This window comes from Salvia miltiorrhiza, chromosome 4 (genome assembly GCF_028751815.1).
Source record: "Salvia miltiorrhiza cultivar Shanhuang (shh) chromosome 4, IMPLAD_Smil_shh, whole genome shotgun sequence".
In the NCBI taxonomy this organism is placed as follows: Eukaryota; Viridiplantae; Streptophyta; class Magnoliopsida; order Lamiales; family Lamiaceae; genus Salvia; species Salvia miltiorrhiza.
The window spans coordinates 39,482,654-39,510,519 of record NC_080390.1 but is presented as its reverse complement, the minus strand read 5'-3'; the positions used below and the strand labels follow the sequence as shown (position 1 = coordinate 39,510,519).

Genomic DNA, 27,866 nt, shown 5'->3' with positions numbered 1-27,866 from the left:
GATGAAGGAGAGCTTGCAACAGATTAGGAGGTCAACGCTGATGGTGAGGGATCAAGCAACGGTCCTCAAACAGAGTTCAATAGCGGAGCACTGTTGGAATTCGCTGCTTATATGGCCTGAAGCTCAAGCATGCGCGACAGCCGTTTGCACGCTGCCTCTGAAATGATTTAGTGGAGCATATATAGGCACAATTTGGTCCCATCGAGCCATAGTTTGTAAATTTTATTTTTTTTCAAATTATTGTAATTATTTTTAAATTAATGTAATGTTTAATTTTTATTTTAATGAAATTAATATTGTTAAATATAATCTTAAAACTAATTGAAAATAGCATAAAAAATAAAGAAAATAAAAAATCTATACTAAGGGGATGGCTGGTATGCAGGAATGGAATGGGAATGGAATGGTGATTCCTGCATCCATTCCCAATCCTATGGCTGGTACAGTCCTTGTGTGGGAATCGTCATTCCCGATGGAATACCTATTCCCATGGATATGGGATTAGCCATTCATCCCCTCCCCATGATGGACCAGATGAGAGGCGAAAAAAGAAAAGGGGAGGGAGGGGAAGGAAAGAAGACGAAGAAGAAGAGAAGAAGAGAAAGGGAAGAAGAAGAAAAAGGCAAAAAAAGAGAAGAAAGAAAAGAAATAGAAAAGGGAACAAAGAAGAAGGAAGAAGGAGAAAGGAAAGAAAAGAAAAGAAGAAGAAGAAGAAAAGGGAACAAGGAAGAATTATAAAATAATGATAAATAATAATAATAATAATAATAATAATAATAATATAATAATAATAATAATAATAATAAATTTAACAAGTAATATTTATAATAATAATATAATATTGTGAGATTACTCAAAAATAAATATTTATTTATTTGAATTAAAAATAATAATAATAATAATAAAATAATAATAATAATAATAATAATAATATTAAATAGTAATTGTAAAAATAAAAAATTATTATTAATAATATTATAATAAAATGTACTAGTAACAAATAATACTAATAATAATATTATTATATTAATAAATTTAATAATAATAAAAATTCAAAAATAATATAATAAATAAATAAATAATAATAAAATGTAACAAATAATAATTATAAAATAATGATAAATAATAATATAATAATAATAATAATAATAATATATTTAATTTAAAATAAATAAATATTTTTTTTGAGTAATCTCACAATAATAATAATAATAATATTATTATTAAATAATAATTGTAAAAAATAACATAATTATTATTATGAATATTATATAATAAAATGTACTAATAATAATAATAATAATATTATTATTTATTATTATTATTATTATTATTATTATTATTATTATTATGTTAATTTTATTTCATTCCTATCCATTCATTCCTTGTAAGTACCAACCATGGGAATACTACATTTCATTCCATTCCATTCCCATTGTCATTCCATTCCAAAATCAATTCCATTCCCTTCTAATTCATTCCTGCATAGAAAAAGAGCATAAGGCAATCTAAGACACAACTTGTAGATTGGCTATTTTACCCATGTTATATATTTATTATTATATTTATAAAAATATAAATCTATATTGATGTACTTTATTTATCACCCAATATCTATAGCTATTGATAAGACTTATAAATAAATATATCCATCCAATAATTATATAATAAAAGTAATGAATTAGTAGATTTTTTTAAATAATAGATTATCAATTAAAATAACATTAATTACACGTCCAATGTACGTTCTTTCTGCTAGTAAAATTTAAAAGTATGGGTATTGGTAGTTGGCTCTCCCAATATGGAGAGTGGGTTCTTAAGAGCACCTCCACTAGAGGTGCGAAGGAGCCAGATCACCGCAGGTTGGAGGTCGCACCGCGCGCTGGCGACCGCTGCAGTGCGACACCGGGTTGAAGGAGCGATCTAGGGTGATGGGGGGGAAATATGTGTTGCGCGTGTAATATACGCGCGATACTTAAAAAAAAAATGGAAAATGGCTGAAAGAGAAAGAGTGTTGCAGGGGGAAATGGGGGAGGTCGGGTGGGGAAAAAGAGTGAAAAGGGAAAAGAAGGGGGGAGACAGTGGGGTAGGTAGGGCTTTTAATTTTTTTTATAAAAAAAAATTCCTAGTAATTTTTTTTTCTTTTTTAATTTTCACCTAATTTTTAATTTTGTAATATTAAATTTTTAACTTTTTCATAAATTTTTTAGTTATTTAAATTATGTATTTTTTTTAATTATTCAAATTATATAATTTTTTTATTTTTAATGTAATATTTAATTTTAATTTCAATTTCAATGAAAATTAAACATTTGAACAAAAATGTATTAAAATTGGTATTTTGGTGAAAATGAGGATTTTAGACTCAAGGTAAGAACTTTGCATTAGAGAGGGGCGGGTCTTAAGTGAGGACCACCATCTAAGACCCACCCCATTGGAGATGCTCTAAATGATGGACACCAGTTTTAAGAGCCCACCCTAACCATCGAATACAAATGCTTTTATGCGAAGCCTTATTTAAGTGGTATTGGCGCGCATAGCAATTGGCGCCTTAAACCACCAAAACATTCAAAACGAAAAGAATACAAAATTGGCATTTGACTCTGACTCTGAATTTCATCTCTCTCCCAACCCAAGTAAACACAAGCAGAGAGATGTTTGGTAGGGTGAGACTAGCGCCGGTCAACTCGTTGGAACCCCTCGAATCGGAAAGATCGTCTTGCAAAATCATCAAGCACGATTCTCTCTCCATCTACGGTACCACCACCACCACTGATTCCTTCTATTTTCCTTTTCTATTTATGGATGCTGTATAATTTGTGTTCATTTCTTGGTTGAAATTCTATAAATCCCATGCGCAGATGCTCACACGGATTACCTCCTTTTCCTTTTCTTTTTAATTGTTTTCTGTAAAGAGTTGCGAATGTTGAATTAGGTTTTTAGGCGCTGGGGTTTTAACAGTAGCAAGTCTCGAGAAAGATTTGGGAATTGATAATGCAGTTTCCCTTTGTAACATGCCAGCAAATTGGAGTGCAGTAGTAACTTGGTTGATTCTTGCAAATTACCTTGGTTGTACACTTGTACTGGTATTTAGTTGTTTATGCAGCTTCACCTTAGAATAGAAAAGCATCTACTGAGATTTCTTTGGCTTAAATAATAAAGAGAAGTTATCTTAGTCAGGTTAGCCAATTTAATGCTTTAGAAATGAAATGATCAACATTCACAATTTATAAGCTGATGTAGCAAGATTCTGAAATGTGTGTTTGTATGCGTGCTAACTAGATTGGTTTCCTTGATAGGAGTACTTCAAATTCATTTATCCGATTCTTTAGTTTTCAAGAACTCAAGTAGTTGGTTTCATAATTTTTAAAATGTGGAGTTAGATGAGTGAGATTGTGGCTTAGTAAATGTATGCTTGTATATTCCCTCAAAAAAAAAATGTATGCTTGTATAGGCTTTGTGGACTCAGCTAAGATGCTATAAGTAGGGGAGTCGTCATCTTAACCTGAGAACTAAGAGAAATGGAGAAAGGATGGCAATTGCACCACAATCTTTCTTGATCATTATTACAGTTTTATTGTGATGTTATTGTCTTATGCTGGTTACTCTACTTGGTGCAAATGTGTAGCAGAATCAAACTCTTTACCATTTTGTTTTTGCGGATGATGTAGAATCAACCCTTCTCAAACTTAAACAAGGCTCTCGTAGTAATCCAAGCTTCAACCCTGAGGATTATGCAAGGACAGATGCATTTTGTATCATGGCCATTGATTCAGCTGAGGAGGCTGTGAGTGCCAGTGCTGGTTGTTCCTCAACAGAATCTCTTCCAAAGTCTAGTTCTAGTGATCAATCTACAGCCTCCTCAAATGCGGAAGCTACTACTAATATGTCTATTCTTCATTTCTTCTCAAAACACAAGAGTACGACACACACTCGAAATTCAAGTGACACAGAGTCGATGGCTATAGAAAGTGGTTATTCATCTTCTTCCAGTGTTTCACTTTCATCTAGCGATTCACGGCCAGCAATTGGCTGAAGACAAAATTGGGAGAAGGAAGGAAAATATTGACTCCTTTAGCTCCTGATTTTGGTCGAGCGTTTAAATTATGGAGTCTGACTTGCTCAGATTGTTGTAAAAGGGTTGTGGTTATTGTTTTCTTGATAATTATTAATTGGTGGAATGCACACAGTCTGATTCTGGTGATGCAAATGTAATGTATCTTCGTCATGGATTCTGGATTCTTCTCTTCGTGTATAAGAATCTATTATAGGAAACTTGAGATTTTGACAATGAATATTTTGCAGGAAATACATATACATTGATATTTCTCATGAATTCTTTAGTTGAGCTTGTAAGTTTTTTTTAAGTTATTGTCGTCCTCTTCATCATGCAATTTTGGCTACAAATTTTTAGGAATTTATATTTGCAATCTTCGTTCTGACATCATTATTTGTCTATTAAAATTGCGATCTGTGGACTAAAATTTCAATGTAAACCAAGTGCTTTAAAAGTTACATCGAGTATAATCAAGTTTCAACCTTTTTCGCAAATTTAACCTTTGTCTAGAAATGATGTCATTTAACATATGAAATGTGTTTGGTCACAAAATTAAACACATGCTTTGATTTTAAAAATAAAATAAAACAGTTCACTCTAAACACGGTAATTCTTAAGATATTATATTTTCGAATAAAAAATTTACTTTCAATTGCAAATTATGTTGGATCACAAATTTGAGTGAGGAAGGTTTTATTGTATTTTATTTCGAAACGATTAATATCAATCTCTATTCTTAACTATGAACTAAACTCGATTACTAATAACCATTAGCATTATAGTTTGGTGGCCTACATGCTACTAATCTGGTCATCCCCAACTTAAGGAAAATAAACTTAGTTGAGTAATGTATCATGTTACATTTAAAGGGGAAAGCATAAAAAAATCATCGATTCAACTCATCTTGAGTGACTAATCTTCTCGAAACTAAATTTTTTTCTAGTAATAAAAGTAACATTTTTTACATTAAGAACAAGGTTAATGTTCACCAAGAATCTCATAAACATATTATCTTCATATCATCCCTCCTCTATAAACTCAATCCCTTGCTTCCATGTATATGCCTGTTGAGGAATGAAAAAAGCCAAAGTAGAAACAACAAAATATTCTTCTTTACTTTTCTAGACGCCTTTACATACTATACTGAAGCAGGAGAATAAAAGATCATGTGTGCCAAATATGAAGAATCAAGCAATTTATTTTGAACTTTGCAAAATAAAGGTGGTTACAATCGGTAATTTAACCGTTTATTACCATTCCTCACGAGTTAGAATTACAAAAATGAATGACCATTGACCAACTCTGATTAAGGTGGAAGAATGAGGAGCCTCAATCAAAGAGCTATAGCATACACAACACTACTCCTTCAACCAGGGCTCTAGAATCGGTGCCCATTCGCATACTTCTCCTTCTTTGAACCACAAAGCTGCAGAGCAAAACATAATTACAAATCAGAAGAGCATCGATGCGTAGCATGGCCACCATTTCTGGCTATGCAACTTTACAAGGCTGACAAAGTTTCTTAACATAAAACACTTCACTACCAATCCGAATCAGTTGTTTGTATAGTTTTTGACTCAGCATCAGAAGTTCATACCAGAATTTGATTTAGCTATAAATTTCTTACAAAGATTTCACAAGATAAAATAATGTTTTAATCTCCACAGCCATCACCAACAAAAGCAGTACATGACAAAATCTCTGCTCATAGGCTCTGTTAACATTTACTAGGTAGTAAGCATAAAGAATTGCTAATTCAAATGATATTATTATATTTACCCTAACATAGACTGATAATCTAGCTCAGTATTTCCTTTTGTTTTTCTGGAATATGATGCATTGACAGAAACTAATTTTTTCTCCATGCTGTATTCATCATGTCTTTATATACTGAAGTAGTATGAGTAATGAAGCTTGGTGTGTCATCTAAAAAGAATAAAAAGAACAATCGAACATTGCTTTGTATTTTTGCCAGAAAACCTCAGGACATCTGAGCAGTAGCCCAAAATCATAATACTTACTAGAAAAGAACAGAAGCCAAGCTACAAAAGCTATGCGGAAAATTTACCTATTTCCCGCTTGCCATTCTCAGGACTGTCACTTCCATGAACCACATTCCTGCCATTGAAATAGCAACAACGGTATTGAGATACAACTATTCAAATGCTAAAAGAGAAATAAAGCCTTCAGATATAAAGTCCACATTTGTTCGGCATAGCAGATTGCGAAAATATGGTTTCACCTTCCAGTTTGCACAGCAAGATCCCCTCTAATGGTGCCTGGCTCAGCATTTAGCGGATTTGTCGCTCCAATTAACTTGCGTGCAGAGGCAACAACACCCACACCCTCCCAGGCCTGATTGCCAAAGAGAAATCAGATACATTGTTTAGCAACCACTACAAAGACAACAACATCATCCACCTTATGAAATAGACATAGAAGACGATCAAAATCGAGAGGAAGCATACCATACACACAACAGGACCAGAAGTAATGTAGCTGATTAGTTTAGGGAAAAAGGGTTTGGACTGCAGATCCTTATAATGTTCCTGCAACCATTATCAATACAGCATTTCATCTAGGAAACCAGTTTGCATCAGATAGGTTATTTTCAACCCAAAATCAATAACAGAACATATAATAAGGCACCTAAATATTCAATAAAATTTTCATGGGAACAGACCTCTGCCAGTTCTTTGGGGCATTCAAATAGTTTCAATGCAGTCAATTTAAACCCCTTCTTCTCAAACCTGGAAATTATCTCTCCAACCTATCCATATCAAAAATTTCAGGAACGCATAAACCTTCACCACGAACCAAAAATCAATATAATTTAGAAAATTAAAAAACTTACAAGACCACGTTGAACACCATCTGGCTTAATCATAATATAAGTTTCTTCCACTTCCTGTGCGAACGCAGATAAAACACAACACGGCAAAATTAGGGGAAAGGAATTGTGTAAGAAAAAATGCGGGAAAATGAAAGTAAATAGTACCAGAGAAGCAACTAAGTGGGGGAGGAAGATGTGGGGTTTTAGGGGGCTCTTGAAAGATGAGGAGTGTGTGAAGAGATGGGAGGTGGAGCGGAAGGCGGCGAGGTGGGAGGTCCGGCGGTGGGGAGATAGGTGGAATAAGCGAACATTTGTGGCAAGTGAGGAAGAAACGGAGGGAGTGAGAGTTGCTCCTCCAAACACAGCTACACCAGAATCCATTCCATCCAAACTCTCTCTCTCTCTCTAAACTTTGGGGCAAAATGAAATAAATTATGCGTAACCTTGGTTTTGTAGGAAAATTATTTCGTCAAAGTCATAGTTGGACTTGATACCAGAAAAAGTCACGTTGAAATGAAAACAATTAAAGTCACGACAAGAATTTTAATAAAAATAATTACTCCCTTCGTTCTTTTTAATTTTAAATATTGTTAATAAAATAACTCTCTTCTTCATCAATACCGACGAGGCCGCTGCCTTCTCTTCGCCTCGTCAGATCTCAACCCAAGCCTCGCCGGCATTCTACTGGGTGTGGCCGACACAGAGAAGCCCACACCAACCCTCCCCTTTACAGAACTCCGGCGACACAAACCAAAACCAAACCCTTCCTCCGTCGAAAACCCAAATCCCACCTTTCCTCCGTTGACCGCCACCGCCACCTAGATCCCTCCACCATCCAAACCATCTCCCACCGCTTCTACAAACTCAACACAAACAATAGGAAACCAAGATCCCTCCACGCAAGCCAACACAACACAAACAATAGGAACCCAGATTCCTCCACCGGAACCGAATCTCTAGGAATCAGCGATGATTTAAAACCCCCCCCCCAAAATGTCATCTTTGGGTGCAGAGAAAGAAAATGGAGGATGGAGGATGGAGAATGGAGGCGGTGTGCAGATCTCGCCATCGATCGCGGTGGAGGTGGGAGCGCAGAGGCGGCACACCAGTGGAAGAGAGAGGGAGCAGAGGCGGCGGCGACCGCTGGCTCTGCATGCACCGTCGTAGCTCGCAGCGGCCGCTGCGAACAATAGAGAAAAGGAGATCGAGAGTGAGAGCAGAGAGAGGGCAGTGGAGGGAGGGTGGGTGGACGCGGAGGCATCGCACCGTCGCCGTGGAGGAGGAAAGACGGTGAGAGTGTAGCAGCTGTGAGAGAGAGAGAGAGAGAGAGAGAGAGAGAGTTAAAGTGAGAGTGTTTTGTTTTTATTAAAATAGGTTTTATTAAGCATTTAATTAGTGTTTTAATTAAGATTAACTATCCCTTATTATTTCCTGAAATAGAAACGAGCCATTATCGGTGGGACAATCCAAAATGGAATAATACGTGTCATGAATAGCCGGACGGAGGGAGTACTATATTGTGAGTGAAAAAAGTGTCCAATTTAAAAAAAAGGGTTAATGGCGCCTAAATTACTCAACTATAGGCGAATTCTGGTTTGGGTACCAAATTTCAAGGTCTGTAATGAATAATAGTAAACTTCTAATTTGTCTGATTTAGATACTCCGTCTAATTTCTGGTGCGATTTATGATGACATGGACTACCTGAATATCTACGTGGAAATGCCGGAGCCCAAACTAAACGACGTCGTATTTTTGCTTCAAAAATGTCGTTGTTTTCTTCTTTTTTTAATATAACATCCTAACCTTAAATCAATCATTTCTAAACCCTAGCTTCTCACTTCTCTAATCAAAGAACGGAAAAGTGGAATCGGTAGGAATGAGGAAATCGTGGGACAGTGAGAATGGTGAATCATTTTCGAGCTCCAATTCGATTGGCTTGGGGAATCATTTTCGAGCTAATTGGATGGCGCGACCAAAGCTTTGTAAGCATGGCGTCGCCTCATTAAGGACTTCACACACGCCATTGAATCCTATGCGTCGTTTCTACTGCTGCAGTCGAAGAGGGGTGCGTTGATTTATATGCCTTTGAGATTAAATTTGTTATTTTGTGTAGAATTTAATTAGTTTGAACTGAATTTTGTTTATGTTGATGTAGTCTAGTGGAGATTGTGGTTTATGGGAATGACTTGATCCTGAATTGAGTGATCATTACAAGAGTGCATTTTAAAACTGAAGCTACAAATTGTTAGGGCCAAGGAGGAGCGCGAGCAAGCTACAATGGTGGGGAATTTGAGCCGTGGAAGGTTGGAATCTAGACTATCTCAATTCAATTCAGCCATTTTCGAGCTTGATTTACTCAAGGCGAAGAATGACGAGCTAGAAGGCATTGTCCATGCTCAGTATGTGAAGCTTCGTACGACCAAATGGCTGCTCTGCGTTGTGGTTGTCTTGTTTTCTGTTCTCTGGCTATTGAAGTGAAGGAGTGGTTTGCTTAAGTTTGTAGATAGGTGGGAGAAGACAATAGACTGTCTTCTTTTTGAATTAGACTAAGGTTGTAATGGTTTAGATAAGGCCATTGAAGACTGAAAAATGTCTTACTTTTGTTTAGTATTTGTAGGCCTATCATCATGAACTATGTAATTATCATGGAAGACTTATAATGTCTTCGTTTTCCAGTTAATATATTTGGAAATCTCATTAGTGCGACATTTCCATTTATGCAGTTGTTAATATGCTATGTGTTCTAACATATCCAACTTTAAAACACTTGTAACACATCCAAAATCTGTTCTAACATATCCAACTCAAAATATGGAACCACTGACATTCATTACTTTCAAAATGACAAGGTCAAAACACTGTATAATTCACTTTACATGATTCATGATGATGCAAAAGATGTTTGTTTCATATCTAGACACTAATAAACCATTAAAATTTCAAAAAAAAAAAAAAGTTGTTCTTCAAATGGATAGACAACAATTCATTACACCATAACTACTTCTAAAGTTTCTTTCTTTTAGTGAGGCTGGCCTGATCCTTCTTCATTCCTACTTTCTTGGGTTGTTGCAACTTCAGTGACACTACTTTTCTCAGGTGCCGAGCTTTGTCTAGCGTGCTTGGTTTCTTAAAGTTGCGCATTTAAAATGCTTTCTTTGATGTGCTTGAACCCTGCGTACAATGTGATGATGAAAATGTTAGTATTCACTCTAACAATGTTTCTTTAAGAAATGTAAGTTAGTTCACTTACATGGTAGAATGTATTCCCCGTTTTCTCGTTGACGTAGACCCCAAGGCCTTTCAAAGCAGCCCCTCTACCCTTGAATTGCGTTGAGCTACCCTTTTTGCTTAACTTTGATTGATTGCCAGAACCTGATCATTTTTTTGATTGAGTGGCTGGACTTTCTTCTTCTTTGGACTTTTGCTTGTCTTTGCTTCCTTTTCGAGTTCCATCCCCCTTTGAAGGTCTTCCTCTCCTCCGCTTTTGGAAAGTAAACATAAGAATTTCATAGATTCAGAGATTAATGTTCAAATATACTGAAATCATGTTGGATATCTAGATAGTCTAACCTTGTCACCCTTCGGCTCTTCGACAGCTGCATTTGTACATTTTCTCTTATTTTGCCTTTGTTGTTTGCATTTACTGCATGAGATGACAACTCCATGCTTCGACATTCTCCTGTCTTTCTCGTAAGGCGCCCTAACCCTCTTCTTCTTTGGCCGACCAGGTATCTTGGTCTTAGGTGGTGGTTTCACAAACCTCGCCCTCAACTTCGGGCCACATGTTCGTGCCAACTATAGGTTTTATCCCAAATTCATAGCCAGCCAGCTATGTTTCCACAGTATAGTAGTTTGAGACAAATTCTGTTGGGTCATGCTCCATGTATCTAATTGCAGAAATTGCATGCTTACAAGGGATTCCAGTTAAATCCCATTCCCTACATGAACACTTGTTCGTCCTATTGGCATTTGTTTTTACATGGACCACGAAGGTGTCACCCTCGTAGTGGACCTAAAAACTATCATGCATGGCTGGAAGTGCAATGCAATATGCACTAGCATTCAAACTTCTCTCCAACAACTTACAAACATTAGGAGTCAGTTTAGTGGTAACACATGACATAGACTTAAATTTCTGAACCTGCCTAACCATCAAAGAAGACCTTATTTCCTCTAACATGTGGATCACATGCTTACCCCTAACATTCAATATGTAGCCATTAAAACACTCACTTATATTGTTGTCCACACTGTCACTTTTGGGGTTTGTAGAGATAAAGGCCTTACAGAACTTGTTTGTGTCTCTTGACATGAAATCTTCATAGGCTGCCACACTCTCTTGCTTCAATTCCTGCATTGTATGCTTGAACTCAGCTTCGTGCGTTGCATATACTGCCCTGAAGAAGAGATTCTTAAGGGTTTGGGTCCTTATGATCCTTCTTCCAATTCATATATATATGCCGTGCGCAGTTTATGTGCTCAGCTTGTGGAGCCAATGTTGCAACTGATACTGATAGAGACGCAACGGATAAATACAATATAGAACTCGTAAATACTGATAAAATCCTGAAAATTCGTAAAAATCCAAAAATCTCGACTTTCTTGTTTCGGTTATCTCTCTCTCGTCCGAACTCCGATTTACAATTCATTTGAGCCCACAAACTCGTATCAAGATGATCTACTACTTTCATTCAAATCACTCTTCTAAATTCAATTTCAAAATTTCTCTAGATATTACCAAAGTACAATCAAGAAAGAGTCCCCATGTTTTTTGTAGAAACAAGAAAGAAGGACGTAGATACTTCTATATGAAATAGTTAAAATTGACTAACTTTTATTGAAATAATGTTAAATGAACAACGGTTAATTTTCACTATTCTCAATGGATATTTCTCACCATTTACACATTCTAAAATGTTATGATTATTATTTCCATAAGTGGGAAATCACGTTTTTATAGTATACAGGATGTGTAGATGTTAGTTCAGTTATCTTACTCACTTTGGTAATTTGAATTTAATGCGTTAAATAATCGATAAACACAATATTTATTACAAAATTGTCACGAGTCTCGCTCAATAATATTCATCACTTTCACACGATACACACACCACTACAATTCTAGGAGCCCGTAACTCAATAATACTCAGTTTTAAATGAGACAGTCACACGTATACAGTATTTTCAAATTGTAGGAACCCCAAACAATTGCCCCATGGAATCACGTACAATTGATTCGAGGAGTTGGTGAAGAGCTTTTAAAAACAAAGAAAAAGAAAGAAAAAAGAATGCAGCAGTCCAACCTAACTTCATTCAATTTTTTTTAAAGATGTTGGAGGCTATGACTTTGAATTTTTTAATTATGACTTCTTCACTAGCGAAGAAGCAAGATGAGATGCCTAAAAATTGAGGAGAAGTGGGCTATGGGCAAAATAAAACATGTAAAATTTTTAATCAATTTCGAGAATATAGTAAAAGTGTTTTAAAAACCCAAATAAAACCAACAAGTATAGATTAAAGTTAGATGTTGAAAAATTGAGATGAATGATTTCAATATGAACACTCCAAAGACAAGCCTATTCTCTTCTTGCCTGTAAGTGTCACTGCTACCTCCCAAACAGTCCTCTGAAAAAACCACGTTTTCGAATCCGAGTGGTTTTGAGGTCTTCATCTGATGCATGAAAGAAGCAACAATTTGGTTTAAGTTAGTATCTATTACATGAGAGCCTCAAATCCGATAAAGCTCATCACAGAACACATGATACATAAACACCTAAGGCCAAGGAATAGCGCATTTTGCTCGATTAAATGTAACATGAAAAACCTAGAAAGTCACCTGATAGTCTCCCAGCAAGATACAGAGCTTCTTCTGCGATGGGTCTCCACTGCTCAGCACACGAGTAGTTGATTCCGAGCCCAACGCTAAGCCCCCTCAGTAAATGCAACGTGCGAAGAACAGAGAACAGTTCTTCTGGGAAAGCCTATAATCACCACAGCCCCAGAAACAAGACAAATTTCAGTCGATAAACAACCATTCAACAATCAATTTGACATGCTTCTCAATAAATGGGAATAGATAGCCTACCGAAACATAACCCAAGAAAGGAATAAAAAGGTAGCACATAATGATGTAATATTGAAAAAATTCATTACTGATAGTACCTTAAAACTATTTCATAATGAGAGTAAGTGCATAATCAGAGAATGGAAGATGGGAAACAAGAAAAATCTAGATGCAGTCATGTAGATAAAAGTTACATTGCAGAACCTAAAACAATATAATTGGTTTCAACTTGCAAGAATAATATGAAATTTGAAGGAAAGTGGGAACCAAATTAATCAATTTAATAAACTAATACGCTTACCTCAACGGCAATTTTTTTAATTGAAGATTCTTCTGAAAATGGTTGTAACATAGTCACCCCAGGTGGTAGCTTTGTATCAAACATAGTTTGGGCCAATCTAAACAACTCCGTTTGCTCATCCTTACATTTACTCAAGGTGTCTATACCGAGCTCCCTAACATCAGCATTGGCGTGTTCAGTACACCCAAACAGGTACAAGAAAACATAGAAATTAACAATTATATATAGTTGTCTCTCAATCCAGCTAAAGGTCATATTTTGTTGACAGTGACATGATTAGATTAAACAAAAGAGATGTCTTTGTAAAATCGTGTTAACTGCATACAATTTGAATTTTTTGTCCATTAAGCATATTAAACATGTAATTTGATAGATCACCAAGTTCAAATTTGAATCTGCACTTAGAGAATATACTTAGCTGGATACGATGAGAAATAAATTGGTCCGTGAAATCAGAAATAAAATGACGGTGCGACCAGCAAAGATACATCTAGAATCCAAGTAAAGCATAAACTTTGACTGGTAGATAAGTGTGCTATTTTGGCTTAAATAGCCTTAAAATATATAAAATGGAGGCAAGCCAGCCATAAAATAAATCCCTCCCTCTTTCTCTTCCACTGAGAGAGAAAGAGAGAGTTCCTTGAAAGTGTGTGAATTCCTGTATATTTCAGATCAGTTAGTATATATTTTGTATGTAAACATTGATCAATTGCAAGAATCCTTCTGCCGATTACCCTGACATATTACTAGTACCGGTCACATCATATTAATAGTTATATACCTCAGTTTAGTAACTCAACAGACCGGGCCTGAGGACTAGAAAGCTGTCCAGCACCAAACCATGAGATGTTATTTGAAATTATCAGACAGAAACCATCGAACTTGGTAGTTAATACTATAATATAATTTGGAAGTTAAGAATGCTTGACCTCATGCCATAACATAATGGCATAAGTAGCTCCTCGTTCCAATCTGATTATTTATACATTCTAACTCTATGCATTAAACATGAAGGTGTGGCACCTGTAGCTTTCTGATGCCCTGATTGGATCGTTATCTGCAAAGAGCAAGCACCAGACTAGCATATCCTAATCTTAATTGATCAGGGAGATCCTTCACTTGCCCGTAATCAAGCAATGCAACCTAATTAGTCAAGAACGATAGAATCTTATTGAGAGAATTAACACATATCCACGTGGAAACTACATCAAATAGGATTTTTCAAGGAAATGAGACAACGCATTAAATGGAGCATAATGGCTATTGATTACCTCAGAACCTCTACAAATTAAAATATTTCCAGGATGAGGATCCGCGTGAAAGAACCCACTCTTCAATATCATTTGTCCATAAGCCAGAGTCAAACTTTTTAGGATGTTCCTGTATTGTAGAAGACTTAATCATAAAATGGAAACCTCTAGTGTCATTACCTCCAAGAAAAATAAAACTACCACCACAGTAGGGATAAGAGAACAACAGGAATTCCACGGACAGAATGTTTACAAGCATCATATCAGAAGACATCCCTTTTAGATCAAAGATTCAACATTGTGGCATTACAAATAGAAAAGGTCAATTATTATTATACAGTTAACAATGTTTGAGCTTCCTTACATGACACAAAGAGTTTCTTTCTATTCTCTTATGCTTCACCACAAACAGGATAGAGTCTCGAGATACCCATTAATCCCAAAAAAGTTGAAGTTTTTGCTCCCGTTCCTTTTAAAGCCAATACGATGAACCTTGAAAGTTATATCAATTTCTAAAGCATATCCAAAGTTAAAGCAAGCAATGTTATACCCCATTATATTACAGTTCAGTTCACTAAGATAAAATTAGAAAGAATCTTCTTTTCGGATTATATCATAAAACCTCGCAGTAATTTATTGGCATTGGAACCTGGTTAGAGAAAGACATTTTGAAAATCTAGAAACTAATAAAATCTATCTACCAAAACGTCAATTGAGTCAGTATCACAATTTGTGGCATCCAACGTAGAGTGAACTGTTTGAGGCATTTGCAGAACATGACTCGATAATCTCTTTTTCTAATTATCTACAGGAAAAGTTGTTGCAGACAAAATTCTTAATTGATGGAACAAGCATCTGTGAAGAAGAGAAAACAGTTGCATAACACTCTATTTTAGAGAATCAGATCTTAGCTAACGACAAATGCATATAGCAGCATCTTGAACTGTGTGACACTCCCGAAAAAATAATTTAGGCAGAAAGCAAGTATGAACCTCAGATGAGGAGCACAAGAGTAGAAAAAGTTCATTTCTACAGGGAATATAAAGGAAACAAACTTATCACCAAGGGGGCGTTTACTTTGCATGATTGATAAAATGGATGATTGAGTATTTTTATCCTCAAGAATAGGGTTACTCCAATCTCACCCTTTTGATGGGATAAGGGTCAAGCAAAACTAGCTTAAATGATAAAATAATCAAGGGCCTTGGGATATCCCAAAGTTTCAATCCAACAAAGTACACAAGGGATTAGCCTTACTATTTTTATCTATCAAGGCTAATCCTTCAAAGTAAACGCCCCCCCAAGAGTAGAAAAAGTTAATAAAGGGAAAAATTACACAGGAAAATATAGTAAACAGTTGAATAATATACAATTTCAGTAAGCACAAACATAAAAAAAAAGAAGAGGATTTTCATACTCTCTGGGATGTTCTAGGAGCTTACTGCTTTGCTGCTGCGGCTACCTTACCATCAGGATTTATGCCTCTTTTTGCTATCTCATCTCCAAGCCTTAGAATAGGGATTCCATCAATATATTCCATTACCAGAACCCTCCTACCATCAGAAATTAATAATTTCTAAATGAGATATATCCATTACAAAAAAGCATTATGGGGGCATTGTTTGTGCACTTGCGATTACAAAAAATTTCAAAGTTTTTGAAATTTCAAATGATTAAGCGCCTGGGATGAGAAATTCATGTTTACAAACTAAATTACAGGAAGAAGATGAAAACCGTCATACCTTGTGTTCATATTCCCAATCAATCGAGGCACTGAAACTGGGGACTTTTTATTATTTTCATATAGGAAACGGCGAATTTTCTCCATGGCGCCCGCTTCCCTCAGAAAATTGAACTCATATCCAATCTTAGAAGACAAAATAGAGTAAATGTTACTAATAAACATTAAAACAAGGCATGACGGTCTAATTCACCTTGAACATAGATGGAATTAATTCCATTGGTAAACAAACAGTATAAATGTTAGCATGGGTATAGTTTACATGCCTATCCGATAATGGCACACACACAAATTTATAAAGCAAATAAAGGAATTCATAATGACTAGAAGCAGATTTTTGACCAATATTCATGACACAAAAGGTTACTACTTACTGAGGCAAGAATGTAAAGCGAAAAGCTAGGTATTCAGAAATAAGAAAACAACCCTTATTTAGGAATAGGATGGTATCAATATTGAAAGCACTAAAGGCCATGACATGGATAAAACCCTCACGAGAAAAGCTAGAAAAGAAAATCTTTAGACACATAACTTAGGGTTAATAGCCGGAAAATACACGAAGTTTCACCAAATTTGCATTTTGCACATGACCTTAAAAATAGCTCCATAATACATGAACTTTTGATTTAACTGAAATTTGCACACGGCGAGAACTCCGGCTATGATTAAAGTTGACCGGCGATGACATGGACTATTATTTAATGTAGGTGGCAATACGCGTGGCATTTTTAATGATCTGGCAATACATGTGTCATAAAAATGAAAAACGACGTCGTTTTTTATTCCTCTCCTTCACCCATTGAAAAAAGGGTTAAGGTGCAGATAGGCCCCTCAAGTGGAGGCCCTTATAGCGTTTCAGTCCCCTTACTAACTGTGTGTGCAAATTGGCCCCCGAACTCAAAAAAAACGGTGCAGATCGGCCCCTCTGACTTAACACCGTTATAGGGCCGTTAGTCAATGGGGCGATCTGCACCGTTTTTTTCGGAGTTCAGGGGCTAATCTGCACCTTTTAACTTTTTAATTAATTCATCTCTCTCGCTCAAAATTTGATCGTCGTTGTCGCTGATTCAAGCTCCGGCGAGGCCGGCGGAGGGCGCCGCCCCTTTCTTTCTCTCTTGGGCAACTAAACCTCGGAGCTCGCTCGACTACACACGCTTAGCGTCAAAAACGAGCCCTAATTCTCCCATTCCGTCGGAAATCGCCGCCGCAATATCCGGTGAACCCGCCGCCTGGCTTTTCTCGATGAGGAGTCGCCTAGCTTTACTCGATAAGGAGTCGCCTCTTTCTCTGAAATTCGGCGATAAAGGCCGATGATGCCCGTCGCCATCTACACTATCGGCGTGCTGTTGAAGAATGACGCCTTCAAATCAGAGACCATGGCCAACATGATCTCGATCTCGATTGGGGTCACGATCACCGCCTACGGCGAGGCGAAGTTCGATTCGTTGGGGGTGGATTCTGCAATTGGGGACGGTGACATTCGAGGGAGAATTCGAGTTTCCATTTCGATTATGTGATTTTCGGGAGCAATGACGCCGATTTGGAATTCCCGATTTGGGGCTTGGGAACTTGATTTCGTGATTTTCCTCATCTGACGGCGATTGACGCCGGAAAAGTTGGTCGGAGAAGATGAGATGTGATTTTTTTTAATGAACGGTGTGCAGATTAGCCCCCGAACTCCAAAAAGGAAAAAGGTGCAGATTTGCCCCTGAACTCCAAAAAAAACGGTGCAGATCGCCCCCTCTGACTAACGGCCCATAACGGTGTTAAGTCAGAGGGGGGCGATCTGCACCATTTTTTTGAGTTCGAGGGCCAATCTGCACACACAGTTAGTAAGAGGACTGAAACGCTCTAAGGGCCTTCACTTGAGGGGCCTATCTGCACCTTAACCCTTGAAAAAAATCGTCTCTCTCTCTCAAACTGCATCTCCTCTCCTTCCTCAAACTTCTCCAGCTCCGCTGGCCAATGGAAGAACGACGAATTACCGCCGTGCCGGAGTTGCAGGAATCGAGAGAGGGAGACAGAGAGAGGGAAGGAAAGGGAGGTCGTTGACTCAGAGAGAGAGAGAGACAACGGCTGTGGTTCTGGATTTGGGGGTTTTGCAAAGGCGGCGTCGATTGTGGGGGAATGGAAAGACCGACGGCTGCAAACTTGGTAGATCTACGGTGAACTGAAGATCTAGGGCTCGGTGGTCGCCAAGAACTGAAGATCTAGGGCTCGATTCTGGATTTAGCAATATTAGTGCCCTAGTTCAACCCACAACGAATCGCCCACGAACAGAGCCCAACTCTGTACCAGTATTTTCGCCGCCCGGCCCCGCCGCCCTCCCTCCAGACTCGTGTTTCTGTTTCCTGGTTTTTGCAGGTTGAATTTTCTGCCTGAAGAAAATCTGTATGTAGAGATGGGAAATTGGGGGTTTTCTTGCATTTCAATCATGTCGTTTTTGTTGTTGGGAAATTGGGGGTTTTCGTCCACCGGCAACCGCAGCGAGCCACGGCCGCTGCCCTCGCTCCGCGGCTCCTCTCGTCTCCCTCACAGGTGCGCACACATCTGCCGCCTGAACTTCTCCTCCTTCGATTAGCTAGCGAAGAGCGTCTCCTCCAACCACCGCTCACCCAACGGCCACAGCCCCTAGGCCGCGCCTGAAGAAACCCTAGGTACCAGTGGCTGCCGACACCTCCCTCTTTGAAGCAGACGACCTCTGCTTCGGCCCTTCTTCCGGCGAAGATCTGAACATTTTTTCTGGCAGCAACGTTTTTTTCTCTTTTTTTTTATAATTTTTTTTATATATAATTTAAAAGAGCTTGATAAAACGACGTTGTTTACTACATCGCCGGTGTGTCCACGTCTGCAAAGTCCGGGAGCCATGTCAACACCAATCAAGGTGGTGGTCAACGTGTGTGCAATTTACAATTAAATTAAAAGATGATGTATTATGGATCTAATTTTAAAGGTGATGTGCAATATGCAAATCCGGTGATAGTTCGTGTATTTTCCGGCTATTAACCCCAACACTTATTACTTATCTATTGCCGTGAATCATGGAGTCTACAAACACCAATAAAAACAATAACCAGACTGAGAAATTTTCTGACATGTGGTTTCATTATATCTGAAACTTGCAGAACTATCTTTGTTTAAATCAATAAGTTATATTCGACTAGGTCTTGATTATAATAGACAAAGAAGCATAGTTCTTAAAAGTGCCATGTGCACCAAAGGCATCCTATTCGACTAGATCTTGAATATAATAGACAAAGAAGCATTGATGAAAATGTTCTTAATATATGTCAAATAGACAAAAAGTTGAGTCTACCCCTTTCCTTAAACAGAAAGGGACATCAATGATTCAAAAGGAAAACATTTGCAGTAATTATTAAGTAGCAAAATACTAATACCGTTAGTATCAGTATTGAATTGCATCCAGAAAACATTATGAGTTGTAAGTTAGTGCATACATCAACAGAAAATAATGGGGGTGAAGGGCAAAAGCAGTGCATGCAACATTAGTACTTACTACTGTTTTTCTCAAATCAAGAATATTAAAATAATATTTAGTTTTGAATTTGTGATCATACTTGTAAAAAGCTGACCTGAGGCACAAAAGCTTTCTGGTAGCCCAAGCGGAAAAAATAAAAAATATGTACAGTAACAATGGTTCTTTCAGGTACTTCATGCCATGTAAATGACTAGGAAAATTTTATGCAACTCATTTCAAGATCTCAAAAGCAAAAATGTACTTAAAAAAACTGGCATATTAATGGGACACTAAATATACCTGTTTCTCCATTTCTTTGGTTACAGAATACAGATCAAATCTTATATCTGTCTTTTGCATATATAAGGCGAAAGCTTGCAGGTTGCGAATATCAGTCATCATCAGATCTTGCACACCAGGATGCTGAACCTGCAATGAGAAGACAATTGGACCTTAAAATATATATGAAGTCCAAATTCTGGCAGTGAAGTTCTCTTACCTTCACAACGACATCGGTTTTATCACCTTTTAGTCTTGCTCTGTGGACCTGATTAGACATAAATGGATAAGGCAAGATTTGTGAGCAAGCCATCAAAATAAGACCTAACCAGCAAAATGTTCCTCAAAGATAAAGACATCAACTGGAGCTTCTGAATTACACACAAGCAGAATCAATCCCAAGATTCCAAAACTCTTTTCATGCAAGAGACTGTGAAAGTAACAATGTCGTGAATTCCAAGCAGAAAACCTCTAGCCTAGCATGGCTCAATTCTTTGAGAGAAAGTTCAGAATAAAACACAGAGAAAATAAATCTGCATGTGTACATGAATAAGAAATATATGTGTCCATACAATATTACTCCTTAGTAGATAGTCAATTATATGTACCATAAATATCTTGAAATATATGTATTGATCTTTGATGTACAGATTTTCTATAAAAGATTATGAAATGCTTTTATGTTAATACACAAAATGTACAAATAATAAATAAATGTCAACAAGAGTTGACAAGGGTCATACAATTTCTTAAAAAGCAAATTTTTATGTAAGATTTCCTATAAAACTAACTGCCCAGCCAAATGAATTCTGTTAAAAATGAAATGTTATAAAAACAACATTCCACTCTCTTCCCCCAAATAATTCAACCATTCAGTATACGCATCCAAACCAACATCTCAATTACTGAAAATCTATTTTCTCACTATTTCCACTAAAAGTCTATTCTCTAGAATGGGCACACCCAGTCGCAGCCTGTGTTTTTACTTCTTATTTCTACTGTAGACTTCAGTCTAAAACTATATTAGCATTCAGTGAACCAAGACACAGCTACTTGTATTCCTATTTTGAGAATGAAATGGAGGAAAAAAATGGAATCCTTCTCTCATCATTAGATTACCGAGCTCCAATTTTCTTCAAATCAAAGTAACATGCCGAGAATCCAACCTTCATCACAGGGTGCAAAGAAGAATACCTGTGCAATTGATGCAGAACCAAGAGGATCGACATCAAATCTTTCAAACAGTTCATCAATATTTCGACCCAATTCCTTCTCCATCACAACCTTGACCACATTGTATGGAGTAGCAGGGGCCTGATCACACAGTGTGACTAGCCTTCTCACCCAGGCTGCCGGAGCCAAGTCTGGCTTCCCAATAATTTGTGCCACCTAAAAAATACAAAACAAAGATTAACATGTGCCACCTAACTACATAAACTAGTTGAAGTTTAAAGATCCGTCCCGTACAACATTAAGGGGGTGTTTGGCTGAGATTATAAGCTGTTTAGGAGCTCCTTCAAAGTGTTTGGCAAAATAAGCTCCTAAATGGCTTATAAGCTATAAGAGCTTATAAGCTCCTCAAAAAATAAGTTTCTCTACCCTAATTTATTTTTTCATAATCTTATACGCAACAATCATTTTACAAATATTATTCAACTATAAGTTGTTATTTTCATCATATACCCTTTCAAATTCATCCCTCTTTAGAAAAAAAATCTATCTCTAGCTTGTAAGCTCAATTATCAAAACAAGTTAACTACTTATAAGCTCTTAAACTACATCTTATAAGTTTTTGAAGCATCTTCTAAGTTGTTGGAGCTTATAAGCTTTTTAAAATAAGCTTAGCCAAACACCCTCTAAACCTTCAACAGTACATAAGGTTGCAATTATGAATATTTAAACAAAAAATGCCAGCATCACACTCACAAAGCACGAAGCACAACACTCTTGCCTGTCAAAATTTCGACCCAAAACAGAAGGTATAATCGAAATCCCTCAAAGATTTAATTGCACAACACAAACGCGAAATTTTTGAAAAATCCAAAACCTCTAAGAGAAATGTGAATATATAAATAAAATTGAAGAAGAAATACCTTGAGAAAAAAGCCGCCGAGATCAGCACACATGTTGTATATCTTATCAGCAGCAAGTTGGTGCTGATTCTCCCACATTGCCTCCCTCTTATCCACATCTCTCTCAAAATTAACTCGCACTTGAAACACCTAAACACAATACAATCACTAAATTATTTACATCTTCCTCATGCAATAGTAATTGAACACCAAAAGACCGTATTTGGCACAAGTTTTTTGTTTTTATATTGTAAAGTACCTTGTAACCAGTATAGATATCAACAGCTCGAACCCAGAATTGAAATGAGCGCTGCCACGGTCTCAACTGAGTGGAAACCTTTTGTTGAAATTCGTTAAAATCAAGAGGAAGCATAGTGATATGAGTATTTTTGGTTTTGGGCTCTCCTCGTATTTATTTCGGAGGTATAATGATGTGTTTTATGTGGCGTGGGAATTATTACATCAGGTTGCGAGTTGCTGACACTCGCATGCAGGCAGAGAGAGGTTTAGAATGAATGAATTCAAGTATCTGTCTGTCTCTTTGTTTTGCAAGACGACACACCAATTGTTCGTCGAGTTTTTTTCAATTTTGCAAACCTTTTAAACTCTATTTACTCTCGATATTTACAAAAAATTCCAACAATTTAACACATTTTTTGTTTGTTCACAAAAATTATAATCTTTTCTTTTTTGGAAAGCTTTTAAACTCTATTCACACTTAATATTAATCAACTATTTAACATACCAATTATTAAACTCTTGCCCCTCAAATAACACCCCAACTTTTGTGAAAACAACATTGCTAGGGCAGTAGTGTTTATTCCGTTAAACCTAATCGAATTAAATCAAATTGAGTGACAAGTCTCAAAAAAACTACCAACAATTCATTCATTGTCACACAAATTATGTGTTGGACAGAATCCCCTTTCTCGTTTAAAACTATATAACAACCAATAAATACGTGACGAGATCAACACATTACCAACCACTATCATACCCTCTTAATTAGAGAAGCTCCAATAACATTGCTAATTAATTTTCCAGGAGATCGGTAGCGTAACGCTAAAACAAAGTCGTCTACGCAACCAAAGGCACATAAAGACGTACAATCATCTTGAAAACAACATTAATTGAAATACTTAAATCATAAGTGATGTAAAAGGAGAAGCATATGCATTTTCTTTCACTCTACCCCTGGCATAACAAATAAAATGTATTTCTTCGGAATCGAAATTTGACAATAGGGAATACAAGTTTAACCTAGTTTAAAGATCAATAACACGAGACAGCTTCTGGATGCGGTTCAACAAGAAATCCCCTTGCTTGATGGTCGATTGGTAGAGGGCATTCTTTGCATCAGGTCGATTGGTTTCTAATACGCCTGCAACTTTGTCTATCTTGCAATGTAGCTTCCCAGCTGCAATGAAGCGAGACAGCTCGCTACAAACCAATGGAAACACATTAAGCACCACTAAGATATTGCTGAACAGTAGAGGCGGCTAAACCTAGAAAGTAACATTTCAAGCAGGATTTTTAAGCGCTTACATATCAATGAAATCCACTGTCACGCCAAATGATTTTGCCATAGCTTCAATGGTTACACTCTTGTAGGATTCCAAGAACTGTGAGTACACAACAGTTCTGATCTCCCTCATGTAGTACCGGAAATGCGGGTGCAAATAGCGGTCCAACTTAATATGCTCAGTCAAGCCAGCTGAATAAACAGCATCGCAAACATAATTAGCAGAACTAAACATGTACTCCCTCCATCCCATAAAAACATGCACAAGTTTCTTTTTTCATTCGTCCCTTAAAAAACATGCATACCCCATTTATAGTAATAATTCTCCCACTAAACATTCACAATTAATATGGGACCCTTTCTCCACTCACACTACACTTTACATGATTTCTTAAAACCCGTGTCGTCCCATACTATGCATGTTTTTATGGGACGGAGGGAGTATAATACTATATACCCCCTCCGATCAAAGGAATGTTAGTATCAAAGCACAATGAGCAGTTGCAAGAAGAGCAACCATGCTTGAAGGGGTACTTACCAAAAGCGGTAAAGAACGATTTATACTGGCAATCATATAAAGAGTTTAGAAAGTCTGATAAGTATGGGATTTTGCCAATGACAGTCAGGATCTCTGGGGCATCCACCACCTGCCACATTCCAAACATAAAGAAGTTGATTAATTAACAGCATGGTGGTTGGGTGAGAGAATGAGAATTTTATGGAGATAGGAGAGCTTTTTGAACAACAGATTTAATAATTTAATTACAAAAATAAACCCCAAAAGCTATTTAATTCTTCAGATAAAACAGCCACTTTGAGTTATACTCTCCAGGCTACATTTACATAAATGGTCTGGCCATGCAGTAATGTATTCAAAGAAGACACTACCACCAAGATGTGCCCTGATAGGCTGATACTGAAGTCACCACTACGAGTTCTCCATCATATTTAAGGCACATTACCAAAGAATTTAAACAAAAACATTACAAATGAAAAATAGGAATTTGCAGCTAATCATAATGACCCACTGATAAACTTCATTTTTTAAATGAGTATGAGTACTGAACCAAAACTAATTGCAATTAAATCCTAAAAAGCATGCATTCTTCTCCATGACTTTTGGATGACAATGTAAGGCATTATTCAACAATAACAAATACAAAGCTGAGATCAAACTAATTGGCATCAAATCATCAATTCATTTTTGTGGTTGGACTTATACTAAGGATGACTCATCCATCTTCAGAGTTGAGGATAAATTTATGACATCTATTATTCTCCCAACCACACAAAATAAATCAAACTAATAAAGCATAAACACAATTTATTCTTCCATTTTTGCCAGACCATACAACAGTATCATAGTTAAGTTTGCAACAACGTGATTTATTGATCCTCACTGGAAAGGCATGCAAGTCCAACCAGATGTTCGACAAATACAAATGAAATTATATTGAAGCATTCAACTATTATTCATAATGTTTCTGACCTCGAATTAGTATATTATGGAGAACAGTACCTGGGTTTTTCAAACTTGATTGAGTCCCAAGTAATATAATGTGTTAGTTCAATACTATTTTTTTATTTTTTTTTCTAATTCAATATGAAGAGTTACCACCATTTTTCTTCTAATTACAGGCACAGCTACACACTGATCAGCACATTTATACTAAAAAGGCACTAGGTTAGACATCAACGAAAAGGTTGAGGTAAACCAAGGAAAGTTTGTGATCTAGTGAAAACAAGACTAAGTTTGAGAAAAATAACAAACCTTTTGTTTCAGTGAAACTCTATCCAATGATATGATGCTCGTAAGGCCGGTATAAAATATGAAGGTGTCGTAGGGGAAGAGCTCGTAAGTTGTGAAAGTCGAAATAGAATCAAGGAAAAGATCAGCTGCTTTCTTGAAGTTGCGAGTGGACATGCAATATAAACCCTCATACACCTTCAAACGATTCTTCCTCTCCCAATCACCACCCTCTTCAAACAAGCTGTAATATTAAAAGTCTAAATCAGTGCTCATTGCTCAACCTCAGTGCAAAAAAACAAAACCAAGGTTTGGAAAATTTATCCAAAAGCAACATAAATCAGTGCTTACTTCTTAGCTTTGTCAATGCTTTTGGAGATAAGATCAAAGTCCATGTGAAAGAAACCAATTTGTAGTGTGTAGAATACCAAATCCATCTTTTGCCCAACTGCTACAGTCTTTCCCTCTGTTATTTTAAGTTGTTCCAGTGCCTTTTCCTGGATATTAAAGAATGTAAAAGGAATTCATATGGAAAACTTGAAAACGAAGGGGGGTTGTATATACCTTGTCACCAATTCGTATGTAAAACAATGATTTGGCCAAATGAGCTTCCCTAACTTCACTTTCGCCCAAGTTCTCCTCTGCGTCAGCAATTCTACATGAAATCATAGATAAAAAAATCAAGGAAAGCGCCCACTCAATATTTTTGAAGTTTAGATGGTCTAGAAGATATCCGATCATATTTCCACATATTAATGAATTAAAAGGTAAACAAATAACAATATGATGATAGCAGAGGTTTTGGCAAAATGGAAGTATACTGTATTTAGAAATCTGTAAGGCCTAACAAAATGGAAGCATGAAGCAATTACATTAAAAACAATAGTGAGGAATACAACTACAAAAGTTGAGGTAGTGGCACTATCTATAGGCCTTGCAGCCAGTCATCAAGTCATTTCTCTACTTACTGTTCACAAAACATAATATAGAGCATCTATCGGAGAATTATTGTGTATAACAATATGGAGATTTTGAAGGAATTATGTTACACGAAGATGCCAATTAGATTCAGAAACCAACATCTAGACTGATTTTATAAAAGCAGCTCATGCACTACCTGCATAAGTTTGCAAATCTTAGAAGACGCCATTCAATTCAACACCATAGACAATCTAGAACTTATCAACACAACACAGTATCAATGCAATAAGCTGAAGTCCGAGAGTGGTAACCAAATGCAAAATGTTACTAGCTCAATAATCAAAAAGAAAAAATCCACAGATTTTGTCCTTTAAGCTCATATGAGCAAATGCTGTAATGTCACTGGTTTATGGTCTTACTTCCCCTTTAATGCCCAAACCCAATATAGTTCCAATAACCGTCTCCTCTCTCCCTTAGCCACACCAGCAAGGTACTTAGCCACTACAACAGCTTGCTAATATTACAATCAATCATCAAGATGGCTAACTACTTCCATTGAATCTCACATTTCTCAGGTTCAACAACTAATTAAATGAATCCATCTTAGTCAGTCTAGCTTCTATATTCAACTAGCTCACCAGAATCCTTAATAAGCTCTGAAAATAACTCAAACCTCAATCTGCTGTCCAAAAAGTCACACAATTAAAATTAATTTGACTCTAACACCTAAGATACAAAAAGCAACTGTTGAATTAACAAGCAGCAGGAACTTTGAGACATTATATGATTGCAGTAAGAAAGATAGACTTCGAAGGGCGTTTGAGCTGGAATGCTTCCTCGATCAGAAGATAGACTTCAAAGGGCAGGATTATCGAGCTCATATCCAAGTGTTTGACTAGAACACGATATTAAACACACTAGAATGTCACATATGAGAATTGTAAGAAAAGCAGCAGAACAAAGGGAAAGAATTCATAGTGTTCACATTTTTGAGTAGCTAACATTTTTTAATCACTGAATCAATAATTCACAGAGATCCCATAGCGCAACTCAATATTAGAAGTTCACGTAATTCATGAAAAGAAAAAACTGACTTTTCTTCGAGCTTCTTCAACTCATCATCGATCTTGGAGCGCATCGAGTCAAGTGCCTTCTGATCCAAATCCAAAACCTTGTTGGCAACTAGGGTTTCGTACAACGGAGCCATATCTACCAAAACAAATCCGGTACAATGAAGTGCCACGAAAAAAACTAATAACTATGAATTGAAGAATGAAAGGCAGAGAAAATGGTCCAATTACCGTTGGCGACGATGAAGTTAAAGACCTCATCGCGGAGGCGGACTTTTTCGATATCGTCGACGTCGTTCTGAGTGAGCAAGAACAGATTGTTCGCGAGCACAAGTTGCGGCTGCTGAACTCCTTCTTCGCCTTCCATTGACGAACTTTTCCGTGCTTGTTTCTAGTCGAACGAGAGCTTTCTTGAGGAGGGAGCAAGAGGGAGAGGAGAGAGACGCGGGGAAGAGAGAGAGATGGGTTTTGGGGTCTTCAGAAATAATAAGCCTGCAAAAGTTAACATTAAAGCCCATCTCTATATATGG

The 27,866-nt window shown here is 36.8% G+C and overlaps 5 protein-coding genes and 1 long non-coding RNA gene across 6 annotated transcripts in view; 2 read left to right on the top strand and 4 right to left on the bottom strand.

The window, feature by feature from the left end:
* Positions 1–1,914, top strand: part of LOC131023420 (uncharacterized) — a 6,861-nt gene extending 4,947 nt beyond the window's left edge. The window contains exon 2 of the mRNA XM_057952961.1: positions 1,788–1,914. Within this exon, the coding sequence (XP_057808944.1) occupies positions 1,788–1,914 (127 nt within the window). The remainder of the gene's footprint in view (positions 1–1,787) is intronic.
* A 610-nt stretch (positions 1,915–2,524) lies between these two features.
* On the top strand, positions 2,525–4,336 carry LOC131021599 (uncharacterized). The gene is made up of 2 exons (XM_057950861.1): positions 2,525–2,757; positions 3,672–4,336. The coding sequence occupies exons 1-2, from the start codon at positions 2,655–2,657 to the stop codon at positions 4,034–4,036; spliced, it is 468 nt and encodes a 155-aa protein (XP_057806844.1). The 5' UTR covers positions 2,525–2,654; the 3' UTR covers positions 4,037–4,336.
* A 901-nt stretch (positions 4,337–5,237) lies between these two features.
* On the bottom strand, positions 5,238–7,368 carry LOC131021598 (nucleoside diphosphate kinase 2, chloroplastic). Its single transcript, XM_057950860.1, has 7 exons — positions 7,056–7,368; positions 6,912–6,965; positions 6,741–6,827; positions 6,526–6,606; positions 6,300–6,412; positions 6,126–6,175; positions 5,238–5,483 (listed from the first exon to the last, which is right to left on the bottom strand). The coding sequence occupies exons 1-7, from the start codon at positions 7,269–7,271 to the stop codon at positions 5,416–5,418; spliced, it is 669 nt and encodes a 222-aa protein (XP_057806843.1). The 5' UTR covers positions 7,272–7,368; the 3' UTR covers positions 5,238–5,415.
* Positions 7,369–9,705: 2,337 nt separating this feature from the next.
* Positions 9,706–11,691, bottom strand: LOC131021597 (uncharacterized). The gene is made up of 2 exons (XR_009101005.1): positions 10,142–11,691; positions 9,706–10,062 (listed from the first exon to the last, which is right to left on the bottom strand). It is a non-coding gene; the product is annotated as an uncharacterized LOC131021597 (long non-coding RNA).
* A 622-nt stretch (positions 11,692–12,313) lies between these two features.
* On the bottom strand, positions 12,314–22,645 carry LOC131021596 (uncharacterized). The gene is given in 13 exon segments (XM_057950859.1): positions 12,314–12,562; positions 12,728–12,872; positions 13,257–13,410; positions 14,280–14,317; positions 14,319–14,399; positions 14,528–14,636; positions 15,949–16,059; positions 16,249–16,373; positions 20,026–20,154; positions 20,225–20,272; positions 21,199–21,393; positions 22,098–22,226; positions 22,336–22,645. Coding segments are annotated over 13 exon segments (1,443 nt in total). The 5' UTR covers positions 22,450–22,645; the 3' UTR covers positions 12,314–12,497.
* Positions 22,646–23,081: 436 nt separating this feature from the next.
* LOC131021595 (26S proteasome non-ATPase regulatory subunit 6 homolog) lies at positions 23,082–27,866 on the bottom strand. The gene is made up of 8 exons (XM_057950858.1): positions 27,568–27,866; positions 27,361–27,475; positions 25,910–26,000; positions 25,697–25,842; positions 25,370–25,589; positions 24,137–24,245; positions 23,622–23,790; positions 23,082–23,516 (listed from the first exon to the last, which is right to left on the bottom strand). Exons 1-8 carry the CDS (start codon positions 27,701–27,703, stop codon positions 23,342–23,344), a joined length of 1,161 nt encoding a protein of 386 aa, XP_057806841.1. The 5' UTR covers positions 27,704–27,866; the 3' UTR covers positions 23,082–23,341.

Excerpts from the sequence above, each read along its gene's own strand:
- LOC131021599 (XM_057950861.1), top strand. The coding sequence starts at position 2,655 with ATGTTTGGTAGGGTGAGACTAGCGCCGGTCAACTCGTTGGAACCCCTC. Across the intron at positions 2,758-3,671 it reads CGATTCTCTCTCCATCTACG|AATCAACCCTTCTCAAACTT; the intron begins GTACCACCACCA and ends CGGATGATGTAG.
- LOC131021598 (XM_057950860.1), bottom strand. The coding sequence starts at position 7,271 with ATGGATTCTGGTGTAGCTGTGTTTGGAGGAGCAACTCTCACTCCCTCC. Across the intron at positions 6,607-6,740 it reads GCCCCAAAGAACTGGCAGAG|GAACATTATAAGGATCTGCA; the intron begins GTCTGTTCCCAT and ends TAATGGTTGCAG. Across the intron at positions 6,413-6,525 it reads CTGGTCCTGTTGTGTGTATG|GCCTGGGAGGGTGTGGGTGT; the intron begins GTATGCTTCCTC and ends TTTGGCAATCAG.
- LOC131021595 (XM_057950858.1), bottom strand. The coding sequence starts at position 27,703 with ATGGAAGGCGAAGAAGGAGTTCAGCAGCCGCAACTTGTGCTCGCGAAC. Across the intron at positions 23,791-24,136 it reads ATCGTTCTTTACCGCTTTTG|CTGGCTTGACTGAGCATATT; the intron begins GTAAGTACCCCT and ends CTGTTTATTCAG. Across the intron at positions 23,517-23,621 it reads ACAGTGGATTTCATTGATAT|CGAGCTGTCTCGCTTCATTG; the intron begins GTAAGCGCTTAA and ends ATTGGTTTGTAG.